The sequence below is a fragment of the Halichoerus grypus genome, chromosome 4 (genome assembly GCF_964656455.1).
Source record: "Halichoerus grypus chromosome 4, mHalGry1.hap1.1, whole genome shotgun sequence".
Classification (NCBI taxonomy): domain Eukaryota; kingdom Metazoa; phylum Chordata; class Mammalia; order Carnivora; family Phocidae; genus Halichoerus; species Halichoerus grypus.
In genome coordinates, this window is record NC_135715.1 from 94578255 (window position 1) to 94595630 (window position 17376).

Below are 17376 nucleotides of genomic sequence, written 5' to 3' on the forward strand. Positions count from 1 at the left end.
GCTTAGCGTGACACTCGGGGAAGTCAAACCCCTCACTACTGCCTAGGAAGATGGCTAGACTTTAAAGACTATTTTTTTCCCTTTAAGAAAAAAAAATTTCTTGGAGCTTTTTTTCTTTTCTTTTTCTTTTTGTTTTCTTTTTGGCCGTGGCTTACTCCCCATTTAAAACAAATCATTGAATCTGGTTGCAGAAAGAAAAAAAAGAAATAGCCAAGTGTCTCCATATCTGGATGTCTACAAATTAGAGAGAGGGAGAGACAGCGAGATCTATCTGCTCGATAAGAGCGAGCGATCCAGGCCAGACGCCTGGGTTTTTTTTCCTGCACCCGCCCCGTGCCTTCGCTGGGGCTTCGCCGGCCTCCTTCCTCCGCGCACCCCCACGGGCCGCTGGCAAAGTGGGGTGGGGAGCGAAGCGGGGGGGGCGGGGGCCGGCGCGGCGGCCGGGGCGGCGGGGCGGCCGAGCATGGAAGAACAGCAGCCGGAACCTAAAAGTCAGCGCGACTCGGGCCTCGGCGCGGCGGCGGTGGCGGCGGCCCCGGGCAGCCTGAGCCTGAGCCTGAGCCCCGGCGCCAGCGGCAGCAGCGGCAGCGATGGAGACAGCGTGCCCGTGTCCCCGCAGCCCGCGCCCCCCTCGCCGCCCGCGGCGCCCTGCCTGCCGCCCCTGGCCCACCACCCGCACCTCCCCCCGCACCCCCCGCCCCCGCCGCCGCCGCCGCCGCAGCATCTCGCGGCGCCTGCTCACCAGCCGCAGCCCGCGGCCCAGCTGCACCGCACCACCAACTTTTTCATCGACAACATCCTGAGGCCGGACTTCGGCTGCAAAAAGGAGCAGCCGCCGCCGCAGCTCCTGGTGGCAGCGGCGGCCGGAGGAGGCGCAGGAGGAGGCCGGGTCGAGCGTGACAGAGGCCAGACGGGCGCAGGTAGAGACCCTGTCCACCCGCTGGGCACGCGGGCGCCGGGCGCCGCCTCGCTCCTGTGCGCCCCGGACGTGAACTGTGGCCCACCCGACGGCTCTCCGCCAGCCGCCGGCGGCGGTGCGGGTGCGTCTAAAGCCGGGAACCCGGCGGCCGCGGCGGCCGCGGCGGCGGCGGCAGCGGCCAAGCCTTCGGACAGCGGCGGCGGCAGCGGAGGCGGCGTGGGGAGCCCTAGTGCGCAGGGTGCCAAGTACCCGGAGCATGGCAACCCCGCCATCCTGCTTATGGGCTCAGCCAACGGCGGGCCCGTGGTCAAAACTGACTCGCAGCAGCCCCTCGTATGGCCCGCCTGGGTGTACTGCACGCGCTACTCGGATCGCCCGTCCTCCGGTGAGTACCCAACCCCGGGCTGCGCCATGTCTTTCGGGCCCGTGGACGCCCCCAGAACTCTCAGCCGCCGCTGTGCTGGGGAGAGCAGACCCGGCCTTGGGTGCTCTCTTCTCTCACGCCTGCTTCCTCCTGACCCCCGTCCCAGTCACAGCCGGGTGTGCCCCCAGTCCTGCGCTCCTGGCCTCTGTGGCCACCACTCGAGAGGCTACAGCTCCTGGCTCGGGAAGCTCGAGTCCCGATCCTTCCTTCGGTGTTGAACTCCGAGCCCCTCGGGCCTTCTTTGTGTTTTACACCTTTATTATTCTTAGAAAAAACACAATCAGCCATTGATTTTTCTTCCAGGGAGAGAGGTGTTTAGAGCAGGCGGGAAGGTGGGCCTAGCGGTCTGGGTCTGAAATCCCTCTAGCCAGGTCCTGCGGAGGCCGAAATGGAGCCAGGCTCTGATCAGAGAAATAATCGTCACCTTGTGTTCTTACAAACACAAACACCATCTCGACATTTTCTGAGGCGAGTTCATTTACAGAGAGATAGATTGGAGGACACACGGAAAGAGAGAAAAAAGCCTTTGATAGCCGTGCCTCTTCCCCAGGCCGGGTAAGCTAGGGAGTCTGACCCGGGTGGGTAGAATCCAGGGAAAGATGGTTGCCAAAACAGTCGGTGCCGAGAGGGCCCTGGCTCCTGGTTCTCTAGAGCTCACAGACAGTGGGAGTGGAGAGGAGACCGGTCAGGCTCGGGCCAGATCGCGGGGGCACGGGGCATGATTGGCAGCCTCCTCGGCAGCTTCTCCGTGGCGCGGCGCGCACACCCTCCGGCCCTGCCCCTTCTCCTTCTTTGACTCCTTTCTTCCCTGTATCTGCCAGTTAGCAGATTTCTGCCAGCTGTAGGTTGTTTTTCTCGACTTCCTTCGGCCCTTTTCTCGCGTGTTCCTCGCGCTTGGAAACCCCGAGGCCGAGAGACCTGCGCTGGGACAGTCCTAGGCCCCAGGAGAGGAGGCTGGGGCCTGCCCGCCTCCCGGGTCGGCAGCGCCAGAGAGGCCCGTGGGCGCGGCGAGGAGGACGGCAGGGGTTCTGGCCTACAATTGGTGTTTCGGACACCCGGGTCCGGTAGGAGGCCGGGCACAGCGTAGCCATGCGCCGCTCTACTCCGGCTGGTGTCCAGCCTCCCCACGGTTGCCGGCCGGGCGCGGATCGATGCGCGCTATCAGCCCCCGCCATCTCGAGCCCCGTTATTGACACGTCGGGCTCCCTGAACCTCCGAAAAGCTGCTTTGATTGACTCGCCTGATGGATAGAGTGATTGAGCTGTCAGGCTGGGCGGCTCAGGCTGGCCAGGAGGCTACGATTTTATTACAAGTGTCCGTGCCTCTGCACACACATACACAACAACACTCTCACAACATCCCGGACGCACAACGCACAGCGAGGCCTTTCCGGAGATGTGCACATTTCCTGGGCCACCTCTGCCCGCTCAGCTAATTATTAATCTAAACCAAGGCCGTCCTTCCTCCCCACCCCACCTCTCAGTCCTCTCCGCAAGGCGCTTAGGAGTGGGCCTTGCCTTTGTTCTTGGCCGCTTTCCCTCTTCTGTGCCAGGGGAGGCAGGGGACGGGCTCCTCCTGCGTGGGCAGTTCAGGGAGACGAACCTCAGCCCAGACCTGAGTCGCTGCAGTCAGCCAGGCCTGGACTCTTTTGTCACAGGACAGCTGGTGACCCCAGGCGCTGGCCTGTCTGCCGAGCCAAGCAGCCCAGCTTGCCCCTCTGTTGCTAGGTTTGGAGATGCTGGTGAAGACCCTTCTTTCCAGACAGTTTCTGATATTAAAGGGCCGGACAGGGACTTAACATGGCTCAGGAAGCTCCCATAACCACGAAAGGCCCCCCAAGTAAATGCCGGAAAACTTGGGTCTGAGGCTGAGGAACAGCTTTAAAGGCTGTCTCCTCTTTCCCCCTCCTCTCTCCAGGGCTGGGCTCCACAGCAGCTCTCTTCCCACACTAGGTTTTGGGAGAATCTTCACATTCTTGGGGAGATTTGCTGGGGCCTCTTCCCATATCCGTCTTAGGGGCAAAGCACCGATTTCTGTCCACATTGTCCCTCTGTCTCTCTCCCTCTGCCCGTATTTTGCTCATGAATGGGGGGAGGACCGATGGAGTCTCCTTGCAAATGTCATCGATGGGCAAGGGAAGCAGATCTGGCCTGTTTTTGTTATACAGGACTTTTCAATCCTGAAACTGCAGCTTATGTGTTCGAAAGAGAGAGAAGGGAGACCTTGCCTGTACGGCTAGGTGGAGGAATGGGGAGGGTCCTCTCTTTCTTACTGGCACCATCCAAGGGGCAAAGCAGAGAACCCTGGAGACCAGGGTCATGTGGGTAAGGTGTGCAACTTGGGTGAAAGCCTTGTTCCGCCTTCAGAGAAGAGGGTGGTCAGTGTCTCCCTGGGACCCTAAAAAGGGCTTCCTTTAGGCCAAAGAGAAAGGAAGAGCCCAGAGAACATACACCAAAGACTTTGGATCTAGGCAAGCCCCTCACAGTCTCCTCCCTATCCCCCTGTTTTCTGGGGTCAATAGCTACAAGCAGAGGGGGTCTTATCATCGTAAGTGCTGGGCATAGGTGCGCTTCTTGAGGAGGAAGGGAGGATTAGTTTGCAGGCTGGCCATTCCCTCAGGGCAGTCCTGCCCGGTGTCTTCACTGGCCCAGGCTTGAGCCTCTTTTTATTCCAGGGCTGTGAAGACAGCAGGCCCCTGACCTCCAACTCTGGGATCCACCGGATGGGGCTCCAAATATCTCTCCATCTTGGATTATGGGATTTAAGCGTGGCACGCTGCTCTCTGGTTCCGCGAATTGGGGTGTGGGATGCACGGACAAGCTCGGCCGGTTTTCCTCCGCGGCCCTTCTGGCCCCCCAGAGAAGTTGGCGACCCCAGCAGCCAGGCGACTGATCTCGGGGCTAGTCGGCGGGAGGGAGGCAGGGGCGCAGCAGGGCCTCGGCTATCGCCCCGGAAGCGCGGGGCGCCATCCCCGCTCGGCTCTGCAATTCTCACGGCTTCCTCTGCCCTCTCCCCCCTCCCCTCTGCCCTCCGTCCCCACCCCCACCCGGCCCTCTCCGCCGCTGCAGGTCCGCGCACCAGGAAGCTGAAGAAGAAGAAGAACGAGAAGGAGGACAAGCGGCCGCGGACGGCGTTCACGGCCGAGCAGCTGCAGAGACTCAAGGCGGAGTTCCAGGCGAACCGCTACATCACGGAGCAGCGGCGGCAGACCCTGGCCCAGGAGCTCAGCCTCAACGAGTCCCAGATCAAGATCTGGTTCCAGAACAAACGCGCCAAGATCAAGAAAGCCACGGGCATCAAGAACGGCCTGGCGCTGCACCTCATGGCGCAGGGACTGTACAACCACTCCACCACCACGGTCCAGGACAAAGACGAGAGCGAGTAGCCGCCCGCCGGCTGGGGCCGCGCGGTCCGGCCGCCGCGCCCGCGCCTCCTCCTGGCATCGCCGTCGCCGCCGCCGCCCGGCCGGCCGCACGCCGGGGGAGAAAGAATCCGCGCACAGGAGGGAGGGAGCAACAGGGAAAAGAGAGAGAGAGATTCTCAGAATGGAGAGTCACGTTTGAACGAAACATTTTTAAAAAGGGAGAAAGACTCGGACAGGTGCTATCGAAAAATAAGATCTATTCTCTATTCACAGTATAAGGGGCGAAACTGCGAACTCCTTAAAGCTCTATCTAGCCAAACCGCTTACGACCTTGTATATATTTAATTTCAGGTAAGGAAAAGAAATATGTGTAGCGATCTCTATTTGCTGGACTTTTTATTAATCTCCTTTATTATTATTGTTATAATTATTATAATTATTATAATTATTTTATCCCCCACCTCCGCCTCGCTGCCCCCGGCCCAGTTTCGTTTTCGTTGCCTTTTTTCTTTTGAATGTTGTTGCTTCTCCGGTGCCTCCCGCCCCGCATCGCTGGCCCTCGTTTCTCTGGGACTTTTCTTTGTGTGCGTGAGAGTGTGTTTCCTCGCGTGTCTGCCCTTCGCCTCTTCCCCGCCTCCCCAGCCCCTTCTGTCGGTCTGTCTGTCCTGCTCCCCTTTCGTTTTCCGGAGACTTGTTGAGAAATACGACCCCACAGACTGCGAGACTGAACCGCCGCTACAAGCCAAAGATTTTATTATGTTCAGAAACCTGTAGTCTGAAATAAAGTGTACACTGTGCTCACGAGCCGTTGGCGGCCCTCCTCCTTGCGGGCTCGGGAAGGGCGTGGGCGCAGGGCACGCGAGGGCCCCGCGCGCATCGCGCACACACCGGGCGGCGAGCCCCGGGCGGCCCGGCCCGGCCTTGCGATCACCGCACAACGAATACCGGGGGCAAGACGAGCGCGCCGCGGTAGAGGCGGCCCAGAGCCGGGTAGGTCCCGGTCTGGAGGGTCCGGAGGCCCACTCCTGGTCTCTGATGGCGTCCAAAGGAGCCCAAAGACAAAACAAAACAAAAAAAACAACAAACCCCAGTCCTGACTTCGGAAGCACTGCCAGGGCGTCGGGCTGCTCCCTGTGCCGGCCCAGGCCCAGCCTGGCTTTGCCCTCCTCCTGCTCACCCTGCCCCGCTCCTTGCGTCGGCCTGCACCTTTCCCTTTTCTGTCCTTCCTCCCCTCACAACCCCATGCGGGTTTTGCTTGAGGTTTTCCCCTCCAGAAGCGCAAGGCCTTCCCAAGGCCGGCAGAGGTGAGGGGCTGCCTCCAGGGCTGAGCTGCCCACGAGGGCAAGGGGCTCTTCGGCCGGGCCTCTGGGCCTGGTCTCTAGGCCGCCGGGACTTCACCGCTCTTAGTTCGGAGAAGTGATTCCGTTCGCGAAGCGGCAGGTCGAGGGCGGCCCTTGGAGCCTCTCCTGGCCCGGATCTCCTGGTCCCGCATAGCCCAGGGAGAAGAGGCCTAGATGCTGGGAAGCGATGCTGCTGGGATCATTTTTGGGCCGGAATTCCCACGTGGGCACAGGCCTGCCTCGCCCAGACCCAAAACCTAAGCGGGATCACTCTCCGAATGCCAACAAAGGTTTGCTTCCTGCTTGAGGGGGGAGGAGGCACAGACACAAGCCTTCTGAACCCTCAGGGCACGTGGACTTCCCAGAGGGAAATGTCTGCACTCTTGCCCCTGACCCTGGGGCCTTCCCTTCCTGGGCAGGCACTGGGCCCCCTACCTTCAGGGACTAGGAGGAGGAAAGGGAGGTCCCTTTTGTCCAGGATTTGTTTTTTAATGGTAAATCCTCCTTTCCTCCTTTCTTCCTGTCTTCTGAAATATGTGTATGTACCTGTCCGTGTGTGGCTAGATATGTAGGTGTCCTTGCAGACTCCTGTGCATATGTGATCACGTGCAAATGTAGGTGCATCTGAGGAGCTACCTGGTTTCGTGTGTCCCTGCATGTCTGAGTATTGTGCTCACTGGGTGTTCATTTCTCTGTAATTAGATGCACACTTGGATGTTTGTGAGCTTGCGGTGTATGTACATGTGTCCATTAGTGTTTGCACACCAGAATGCCTGCAGGTGTGTTTGTGGGGCTCGTGCATGCATGGGAACTCTGTTTCTGTGTTCTTCCCTTGAGTTTCTTTCCTGTTGTTTTTGCAGGATTGATTTTGTGAGAAGTGAGAATGGTCATTCTGCCTTTTTCCTTGAGAAACTTCCCGCTGATTTGGGCCTATATCCTGGGAAGTGACAGAGCTAGTAGGCTCCAAGTCCCTGCTCAAGGGTTTGGGAGCCTGAGGTTCAATGGCCTGGAGTTGGAGAGCGTATTTGATATTGCCATGGGTTCCCAACTTTATTGCAGTAAATCTTTTCCTCCCTTTCACGCCTTCTTGGGGTGTGTAGGCTAACCTCTGCACATAATGGGTGCTTACCCACTCCTTGAGTGAAGAGTTGGAAGCAGAGGCCAGGGGTGGCCCTTCTCTCGGATGGCCCCTGAAAATGGTTTTCTGGTGGTTGGATGTACATCCTTTGCCTTTCTTGGTGGGGAAGGGGGCTCAGGATCTTCAGGCTCTCCAGGGCTTCAGATTAGAGGGTCTGAGACTTGGAGCCCAGGGTCCTCTTCCCCTCATCCACAGAGCTCAGAACATCAGGAAGGGTCCTGGCCACCTCCAGATGTGGTGTTGGGGGCGCTATGCTCTACAGAGAACCTGATCCTTTGAGTGCCTGGAAATGGGGCTACCCTTTCTTTGCCTTTCATCACGGTGGCCCTTAGGGTACCTAAGCCCTTCGAGACCACCAGATCTAGAGGCTGGGGCAGGGGCAAAGGCCAGGAGCCATCCTGTTCCTTAAGGCTCCTCTTCACCACTCTCAGGAGGTCAAAGCCAAGAGCTCTTCCCCTCAACCCTGGGGGAGAAGGAGGAGGTGATGACCCCTCCCTAAGATTGTATTAATAAAGCTTATGGATCTGTTATTATTATGTAATTTGATTTCTTCCCCATATCTCCTTTTATATTCCAACCCCTATGGGCGAAGAGAATTTTCTTCTTTGTTCAGTGGAGAAAACTCAAGCTCAAACGACTTAACATATTTGGTCCATGCCTTCTCTGTGGCTGTGTGTCTTTTTCTACGTCATCTCTACTCTTAACAACTGCCTCAACCTCAGGAATCCAGCCCTGGCCCTGACTTTCCTACCTTCCTGACTTCCTCATCCCCATTTCCCCTTCCTGATTGGGGCTGAGGAGAGAGGAAGAGGACTCTGGTCAGACCTCTTTCTTGTTCCCCCTCTAAAAAAAGAAAGTAATAATAATCATAAACAAGCATTGATTTCTCTGATTTATGGGGCTGGCTTAGGGAGTCGCCTGTGTATTAAAAAGTCTGAGGTTGCATCGAAATAAATAGTTGAGTGTGCTATCCCAACTTCCTCATTTTCTACCTTTAAAAAAAAAAAGATCGGATTGAACCATAAACTTAAATCTTCCTCAGCCCAGAAGGAAATACACACTAGCCGAGTCTAAACAGTATTGATCCCTGGCTCTTTCTGAGGGCAAAGGTCTCTGTTTTCTTGCTCAAAATTCTTGTTCCTTCAGTAGGGTCAGGGGGAGGCTGCAGATAGAGGAGGGGATATTGGGATGTGTGGGGCTGCGGTATGTGTGTGTAAGCTTCTATGTTTGTGGGTTGTACGGTGAGGGGCCTTTGTATAGGGGTGGCATTAAGTATATTTGTTCAGGCTTGGGAGGTGAAAGTGTGTGTTTGGGGTGTATGGCTGCCAATAGTTTGGTGTTTGTGAGTGTGTGCATGTGTGGCCAATTCTCAGGGCCCCTAGGCTGGGCTGCCCAGGGCACAGAGAGGGAGTGGCCTGCTAGCCTGCTCCTTACCTGGCTCCCACAGCCCCATGACCTATTCAGGATTTCCAGAGATGATCTCACCAGGGAGGTCGCTGTGTCCCGGTCTCCCTCTACCCCAACTCCCCCATCCAATGCCCTCAGTAAAAGGCCTACTTGCATGGGCAGGGCTGAGCCTTGGCTGACTCCTAGAGGCCAAAGGCCACGGCCAGGGGTGGAGAGGCTCTGGCCAGACTCCTTACCCTGGATGAAGGTGGTTCTCTAGAGGGGTCATCAGCTCTTCCAGTGGTTAGCCTAGATTTTCCTTTTTGTGTTGGAGAAAACCCTATTCATCTGGCAATAGAAGCTGCCTTCCACTATGCTCAGACATGGGCAGGGGGCGGGGAGGGGCAGGGAGGCAGGGCAGCAGCCCTCCCTTAGCCTTGCCTCACCTCAGGGTGGGTTCCGGATGGAGTATTCCCTCTGGGGGAGGTGGCAGAGTATTGCTCCATCCCTCTGAACGCCCCCCCCACCCCCAGACTGCTCTTCTCCCAATTTGAACTCAGGTGAGAGGGCTACTCTCCTGTGGCAACTTGTGGAAAGGGGACTTCGCCAATCCCCATTCCTCCTCCAAATGCTTTAGGCCAGTCTTTTAATGAAGTCCCATTGTTGGGAGGGGGTCCTCAGGGATTCTGGAATAAAAAGGTTTCATTTCACAGGCAGGGTTGGGGGGGTTGGGGGAGGGTGGGGGGGAAGTCCTGAGAGAGTAAGTACCTCATTCAAAAGCACACAGCAAGGGAGAGGCACCCCCCACCCCCAGCTTTCCTAGCAGTCCAGTGTCCTTGCCACTGCACCACCGAGTGGGTAGAGTTACTGCACAGCCAGCCACTCCGCACACGCGCGCATGCTTCTGCACATCAAAGAGCACAAGCACGCATTCATCCATGTGTACACGTGCACACACATGTAGAAAATGTGTGCATATACAAAGAAATGTACATGGGCTGATGTGTGGAGGTGTGTTCCCAGCGAGCACAGGGACATTGCCTGTGTAGAAGCTTCTGGCACACACTCATGCACGGTCCAGGAATACACATACTGGTACCCAACACATACCTGCCTGCCTCTTCCATGGAGGCCACCAGGGAGAACTGGGATGGAGGTGGGTGGGTTGATTGGGTGGGGGCCAGGAAGACGGGAATCAGGGCAGCCAGGGGAGTGATGGGGTAGCCCCCTCTCTCTCCCAGGAGGCAGCTGGATCCAGGTGACTCTAAGCTCAGACACAAGACACACAGGTACAACTCCCTCGGGCCTTACAGTGTACCCTGCACCTTCCCAGGTGCATCTCTTGGGGGAATAGCAGGCCTCAGGCAGGAGGAGGCAAAGTTTCTAAAAACAGATTTCCCAGAGAGCTTGGTAAATCCTGGGCCATTACAATTTATTCCTTGGATTTGCTTCTCAATGCAGTCTTTCCAGGCTGAGGTGTCACTCTGGAGGTGGAACTCTGGAATTCTCCCCACAGATATGAGAGTGGGTTGCTTTGTGAAGATTTCAGGCCACGGTGATGGAAGACTCTAGGTATAGGCGAGTCTGTAGAAAAGCAAGGACTTACTGTGGGTGTGTAGGCACACACATCTTATCCTGAAAAGAGAACTGGTATCAATCATTCCCCATTGGGCTCTTGGTGATAGGAAGGAGGTGGGGTGGTAGAAGGGAGGTGGGGTAGAAAGGAGGTGGGGAAGGGGTGGGATGGGAGAAGTGGGTAAGAGAGTTGCGTAGAGGAGGTGGTGAGCACAAGCATCCCCCCTCCTCAACTTTGTTGGGGAATGGGGTAAAACTCCCGCAAGCTTTTAGGGACAAACAGCCACCGGCAAATTCCTCCCTGCCCCCTGCCACCACGCAAGCGCACTGGGGAGTGTTTGGCAGCGCCAGCAGGGGTCCGCTCATCCTCCCTGAGGCCTGAAGACCGTGCAGTGGGGCCAGAGGAATACAATTACAGCGCAGAGGGGAGGGAGACCCCTGCGGGCAAGACAGAAGGAGTCCCCAGAAGAGAGGGACCCACAAATATTTAAAATTTGGCCACAACGGCTGCAAGAGTGGGCTAGGGCCCTGACAGACCAACCAACTCAGGCAGAAAGACTCCCAGTTCTGCCATCTGATAAAGCCCACACAATGGGAAACCTGACTGATAAAGTTCTGCTGCTGCTTGGCAGGCAGGGCTGGGGAGAAGCCACCAGGAATAGTCTCCAGGTCTCCAAGCTGAAGGTAATTAGATGCTGAAGAAAACAAAGCAAGTCCCAGAAACCACCACAGCAGATCTCTCCCTGTCCACTCCCCTTCACTTCCATGAGCAGGACTTGTCCATTGGACAGGATGGAGACAGTTCAGAAGAGGACACTTCCAGAAATTTAAAACTAGTAATAACATAATCATTATTTATTGCTAGCTCACACTGCTAGCTATTTAGCATAATTTACCTCATTTAACCTCATACATTTCTTTGAGTTGGATAGTATCATCCCCATTTTACAGATAAGAAAATTGAGGCCCAGGGTCTTCTTGCCAAGGTCACACCAAACCACATTAAAACTTATACTGTAATAATGCATCGTTAGACTACCAGACTGATTGGCCCTGGCACCTCGCAGTATCAAGTCTCCACCATACGGACACTTGGCACATGGCAGGGAGAGGCACAGGCTTGCGTTCAGGGCTAGTGTCCGTCTTTTGCAGTCTCAAGTAGGAGTGGTCCTCAACTCCCACCTCCCCACCCTGCACTCCCCCCCACCCCAGGCTCCTAAATCAGGGCTGAACTCCTGCTCTCGAACCCCACTCCACCCAGGTCTCAGATTAGGTTCCTGGGGGTTCCGTCTTTTCCGCATTCAAGGACCCCAGCCCTCCACAGTCAGCAGTGTCTGCCTCCTTCCTTATTCTCCCACCTGTACCCAGGCGGGTGCGGGCGGAAGCAGCCCGCCCCAGCCAGGCGTCTCCGACTTTGGCCTTGCTCCAGCCCGGTGCAGCGGCCTGCGCCCTGAGCTCAGGGCCCCTCGCAGATGCACTTCCGGTCAGCGCGGCCCAGGCCCCAGGCCCTGATCGCCCCGAGTCCTCTGTCCAGTGGGGTGTTCGAGATGGGAACTCATCCGGGGCTCGCCTTCCCTCCAGGCACCGCGAAACCCCAATTCTGTTCGCCCAGCTCGGGCCTCGGCTCCTGAGCCTCCGCTCGTTGCAGACGCGAAGGGAAGGGCCACTCCGGCCATGTCCTCGCGCCCGACCTCCGTGCGGCGACAGGGACCCGCGCTCCTGCCGCAGCCTCTCCCCCGCCCCACTGGGTTCTCCCAAGCGACTGTTCTTTGTGCAGTTTCGATTTGTGTCTAGGCCGGGTTCGCGTTCCTTTCTGTCATTTTCTATGGGCTTCCCAGCCCCTGAGTTCCTCCACGTCCTCTGCTCCGAGGTTTCCGTTTTCCGCTCCGGAGGGCACCCTCCTGCGGCCAACTTCTCCGGCCTCCGCTGCGGGTGTGCCCGGGCGTCCCTGGGGCTCCCCGCCTTCCGTCTCCTCCCTTACCCGGCCCAGCTCTCAAGTTCGCTCCCCGCTGCTCCGAGGGAGGCCGGCGTGTTCCGACCTTCCTGTCCCCCTCCCCCGGCCGGCGCGAGGGACCAGCGCTGACCTTGGAGGCCGCCACGCTGCTCCCCCAATGTTCTCCTGTCACCCCTCCCCTCCTTGACTCGATGGTTCCCAAGTCCTGGCCACTGGTGGCAGGGGAGTGGGGGCGGCGCCCTTCCTCTGGCAGTAACGCGCATCGGCTTGCAATCTTGGCTGCGCACGCCGCGGCTCCGAGGAGCCGGGCCTGGGATCAAACCAGGGAGGAGGAGGGGTGGACCTCCAGACTGGGAGATCCGACTTTATTTTTGTTGCTTCAACTTGTCCCGAACGGTTAGACGAGGCGCGCTCGCGCACACACACCACGGGGAGTCCAAACCCTCGCCGGCTCCGCTCGCTGGCTGGACCCGCCGGCTCAGCGCCGCGCGCGCCCTTGGCCCGCCTGAAGGCCCCGGCGTCAGAGGGCTCCCGCGCCTGCCTCCGCCGTGCGCGCTTGGGGCGGCCCTGACCCCAGAAGGGCCGCCAGCTGAATTTTCCCGGACTAGGTGAGCGCCTTCCGAAATCCCCCACGCGGGATCCTTTTTAGGGCCGAGAAAAAGTTGCAAGTAGCAGCCCAATTCCCTGCTGCCTCTTCCTTCAGTAAAGCTAGCACCTTCAGGGCCCAGATATTTGCCCACCTTCCCTCTCCTCTTCTGGAGATAATTTGGCCAAGTCACTTCCCTATGCACAGCTGCGGTTTCCCACTCGGGTTCACTGTTTACTTGGAATTTCTTTAAAACCAGCGGCGCCAAATTGCCCTCGCTCTGCGTCTTCTCTGGGCGGGCCTCCGCCCAGGCCTTGCGGAGCTTCCAGAAGGGCGCGGTCGGGCAAGGAGGGCGCGAGAGGCCTGGGCCTAGCTGGGACGCGTCCTTCGATTCTTTGCTCGATTTCCCACGCCCGCCGCCCCGCCCCTGCAGAGTGAGCTCCGGCCTTCACCGCGGGCCACCTCACTTCGGGCTCCGACCCAGTGGCGTCTCCTCCTCATTAGGCGGAAGCCAGGGGGACTCGGGATGTTGATACCCCAGAGAGGACAGTTGGACCCAGTTCCACCCTCATCAGGCCTCGAGTGCCTTATCTATTGTCTGAAATGCCCTCACAGGGCCGAGCTCATTGGCGGTGCATATCTAGTGTGGGGTGGTTTGGCAATGGCAGGGAAGTGAGGGGCCCAAGGTGCTGGGTGAGTGTTGGCGGAGGAGAGAATTTGAAGGATACAGTCTCCCCGGGCCAGTTTCATTCAACTAAAGTAAACGAAGTGCCGTTTGGGGGATAAAACTTTTGGGGCTCTCCGACCCCGCAGGACCTGGGGGTGCGGTGTGGGGGAAGGAGGCCCTGTGTGTTGTGCACTCCGCGTGCAAACTTCGGCCCCAAACAGAAGCAGCCACCAAGTGAAAGTAAGCAGGGATGTCCGGGGCCGGGGAAGGCACCACCACGGCTGACGGCTGACGTTCCTGCGTGCGAGGGAAGAAGACGCTGCTCCCAGCCGCGGCCTGGGCGAGGCGGACGTCTCCATCGAATCTGCTCATTTGCTTTTCTCCGGGACGACAACTCTCGATCTCTTCCTCCCTAGGCTCCCGCACCCCCTGTTACCCCAGGGAGAGTTGTTTGTACCACCGCCCTCCTCCTAGGAGAGCTGCCCGCATTTGGATTTGGCCCACCAATCCAAGCAATTCAAGACCTGCCTGGCGAGGCGCTAGGCGGTCCTCCCTCCAGCTTCCCGGGGTGGGGTGGGGGACCCCCTTCTCCCCTAGAGACCCTCTAGAGCCAGAGTGTTGATGATCATTACTTTAAATTAAAAGTCCCTTTTTTCCTTCCGTCTAAGCCCCAACTTAGTTTCAGAGAATGAAGCGTGAAAGCTCTTTTATGGAGATTACCGATGCTTCATTTATTCCCGCAAATGGCAAACACGGCCCCGGGAAAAACCGAGCGAGCGAGCTCCTTGTCTCGGATCCTCAGCCGTCTCCGTGTTCACAAGCTCACTTGGCTGTGAGACGGGGCGTCGGGGAAAGCCCCTGCAGTGGGCTTACCTGGGGAAGGGAAGAGTTCCTTTGCTGGGTCTGTGGCAGCAGTCTCCCGCTGGATGGGAAAAGGACCTAGCTACAAACCCCCGACTGGAGAGCTGAGAGATTTGGGACCAGGGAAGTGTGTGTGTGTGTATGTGTGTGTGTGTGTGTATGTATGGGGGGGGTGTCCAGAGCATTACCCTTGAGGATCCTTGAGGTATGGAATTTATGCCTGATCCCGAGATACTGGTTATCCTCAACTGCCTGGGTTTCTCTTGCATTTCCTTTTGACAGTGGGATTTGGGGTGCATTGCAGGAGAGAACCAGGAGACCCATGTGCCGCCTCCTGACCTCATTTCCCTTTCCCTTTCCAACCCTACACCAGCCTTTGTGACCTTCTCCATGCTGGGCCAAGTGGTTGTGTTCATAGTGACAGTTCTCTCTCCACAGTTTTATTTTGGTACCTATGCATGGCCCCAAGGGCTGGTAGTCCCTTCTGGAAAGGGTGGGTCATTTTGGAAATGGATCCAGAGCCTCTTAACCTTTGATTATACAAAAGTCACCTAGTGACCTGGTGGTTGTCTCCTCCTTTATCAGGGGTTCTTTGGTCATTTCACAAGGGGCAGTTGGAAGGAAGCAAGGAGAGCCTCCAGGAGAAAAACGACAGCGAGTTCTTATTCTTTTGAGACAGAGCAGGAAAGTTTGAAGAGGGAAAAGTATAAGCTTCTGGAAGGAGAATTTCCCGAGTTCAGGCTGAAATTCCTTTGTGACACTGTGTTATTAACTCCAACACAGTGGCGTCTCCACATTCCAGCTAGCCCACTCTGGGAACCCCTCTGACACAAAAGCTATTGTTTGGGGGGGGTGTGGATAACCAGGAGGGGCCATCAGCCCTTCCTCGTCTCACCTTACCCAGCTCCCAGGTTGCAAGGAAAGTGAAAGTGCTGCTTTTGTTTTAGAGGGGCTTGTGTTTTGTTTTTGTTTTTGTTTTTTTTTAAGAAGATAGCCTATGGAAGTGTGAGAGTGGGAGCTGCCCTCCAGTGTCAGTGGACCAGGCTAAAAAAAAAAAAAATGCACTTTTCCTTAGTATATAGCTGGTGACTTGTCTATAGCTTGCCCGGGAGTCAGGCCTATGTAGGTGCCTTTTCTGCCCTTAATGGGTGATGGCTCTTATACCACAGAGGTCCTCAGTGGCCAAGAGGGGCAGTGTAAATGGGTTTTGAGAGCAAGGTCACCCTACAGAGCCTGTGGAGGTTCCGTTCAGAGAGGGAAGGCGAGGCTCCCTAGGTGGGGCCAGGGTGCCGCATGAAGTATGTGTGAACACACCACACTGAGTCGGGAAAGAAGGAAAGAGGGCTTGCTGCTTGCATGAACAGTTGCCAACTTTCATTAATTACTCAGTCACTTTAATGTGAAAGCAAATACCAAAATGCTTTAGTGCCCATTCTGGATTAATGGCCTGCAAAATTAGATGAGGAGGGGGCCAAAATGAGAGTTGAGGTGTTCAGGACTATGCAACCCTTCTTTTAAATCCAGAGGGCTTTTTGGGTGGTTTTGGTTTTTCTGTCCCCGCCCCCCCCCCCCCCCCCCCCGCAGAAATGCCTCAGCAATGCCTGAGGTGGTGGTCTGTAATTTGAAGACTTAAAACAAAAGGTATTCCTTCGTGAACAGAGGTGGGAGTCTCATGATGACAAGCGTCAGAGGGGAAACCTTCTGCTGTTTTCTGATCAATTATTCAGTCCCTCAGCCTGGCCTACACTGAGTGCCCGTGACCCACAGAAGTGGGCACCAGTGGGAACGGATTCCTTATGTTCTAGGTGCTCATTTTGGTGTGCGATAGCCCAGGTTTTCACGTTAGCCAAATGGGTTCCTGAAGGCTATGCCTGGGTGTTTGGAATATTGTAAACAGATTCGGAGCCTATCTCTTAACTTCAGGAATGTCAGAGACAATACCTCTGGGACCATTTTTGGTTGGTTAACTTAGCTGAACTTATAACCTGTGAAATAGAAAACAAAGTCAAGTTTAGGTGAGCCTACCTTAGTTTACGATGTCGGTAGCTTCAGGGAAAAAAAAAATGCTTCCAACTTCTCCCACATTGAATCTGTTTAGGATAGTAAAATATACCACAGATTTACTGAATTTAGAGGTTATGTTTGCTTTTCCTTGATACTTTTCCTTCTTATCCTTGTATTTGTTCGTGGGTGTTGTCAATACATGTGCCGGCACTTTGGATGGATTTTTCTGGGAATTGTGTTTGTACGGAGCAGTGTCAAACAGCTTTAGGCTTTGGGTTTGGAACGGGGCATAAAGGGCTGGAATGCAGGGTGACTTTGCATTCTGGTTGTCACAAGATGTAGATGAAGCCAGAAGGGCATCTGTGAAATGGCTCAGGGTCTATTTGGGGGTAATGTTCCTCAGAGTTATTACCAAGGCAAATACCTTCTTCACCATAAGCATCACATTTCCGAATGGGCAAAACTGGGGCAGAAATTTGAAACATCTTACTGGGGCCATTTTATGTTTAATAGCTTGCCGTAAGTTCACTGTTGCAGGCCTAGCCCTTGAAGGATACATTCTTGGAATTCTGGGGCTCTTTCTGGGATTCTTTTAGGCACAGTCTATACATGTAAACCAGTTTGAGTAAAAGTGACACAGTGAAATAGGAGTCGGTTGAAGTCAAACAAATAGCAATGTGGTTCTTTAAACTACTTCCCACCCCTTGCCCAGACTGGGCTGTGGGTGAAGAGCAGGCCTGTGGCCAGTCTTCCTACCAAGTGTACCGTGTGCCCCCAACTTCCTGGGGTTTAATAGGGTGTAGGTAGGGGACAGATTGGGGGGACTGACACCCCAGAATTAATTCCCTTTTGAAATCAAGTGAATTTACCCTAAGTGAATACCTTTCATACAATCGGAGGATGTCGGATCCCAGGGGGAGGAATTCAGAGTTGGCCTTTGAGCCGGAAGATGACTCACATCTCCTTGGTGCTCAGGTTTGAAACTCAAATCCTAGGCCCTTGAAAAGTGTGTGTGTTTCCTCCAAGAGGTTATGGGACCTACACAGAAGCTACACTTGAACTACTTCAACCTCAAGGAAGGTCCCTTTTTTTCTCTTATTAATTTCTATAGTTAAGGACCTTATAAAAGAGATGGCTGTGTGTACTTTTCCTTGGGAA

General features: G+C 56.0%; 1 protein-coding gene and 2 long non-coding RNA genes across 4 annotated transcripts in view; 2 read left to right on the forward strand and 1 right to left on the reverse strand.

Annotated features, from left to right (window-relative positions):
* The first annotated feature begins 424 nt into the window (after window positions 1-424).
* On the forward strand, window positions 425-5511 carry EN1 (engrailed homeobox 1). The gene is made up of 2 exons (XM_036105277.2): window positions 425-1304; window positions 4412-5511. The coding sequence occupies exons 1-2, from the start codon at window positions 464-466 to the stop codon at window positions 4726-4728; spliced, it is 1158 nt and encodes a 385-aa protein (XP_035961170.1). The 5' UTR covers window positions 425-463; the 3' UTR covers window positions 4729-5511.
* A 4475-nt stretch (window positions 5512-9986) lies between these two features.
* Window positions 9987-12414, reverse strand: LOC118543878 (uncharacterized). The gene is made up of 2 exons (XR_013447084.1): window positions 11505-12414; window positions 9987-10155 (listed from the first exon to the last, which is right to left on the reverse strand). It is a non-coding gene; the product is annotated as an uncharacterized LOC118543878 (long non-coding RNA).
* A 153-nt stretch (window positions 12415-12567) lies between these two features.
* Window positions 12568-17376, forward strand: part of LOC118543877 (uncharacterized) — a 70385-nt gene continuing 65576 nt past the window's right edge. For both annotated transcript variants that reach the window (XR_013447082.1, XR_013447083.1), the window contains exon 1: window positions 12568-12708. This is a non-coding gene — a long non-coding RNA (uncharacterized LOC118543877). The remainder of the gene's footprint in view (window positions 12709-17376) is intronic.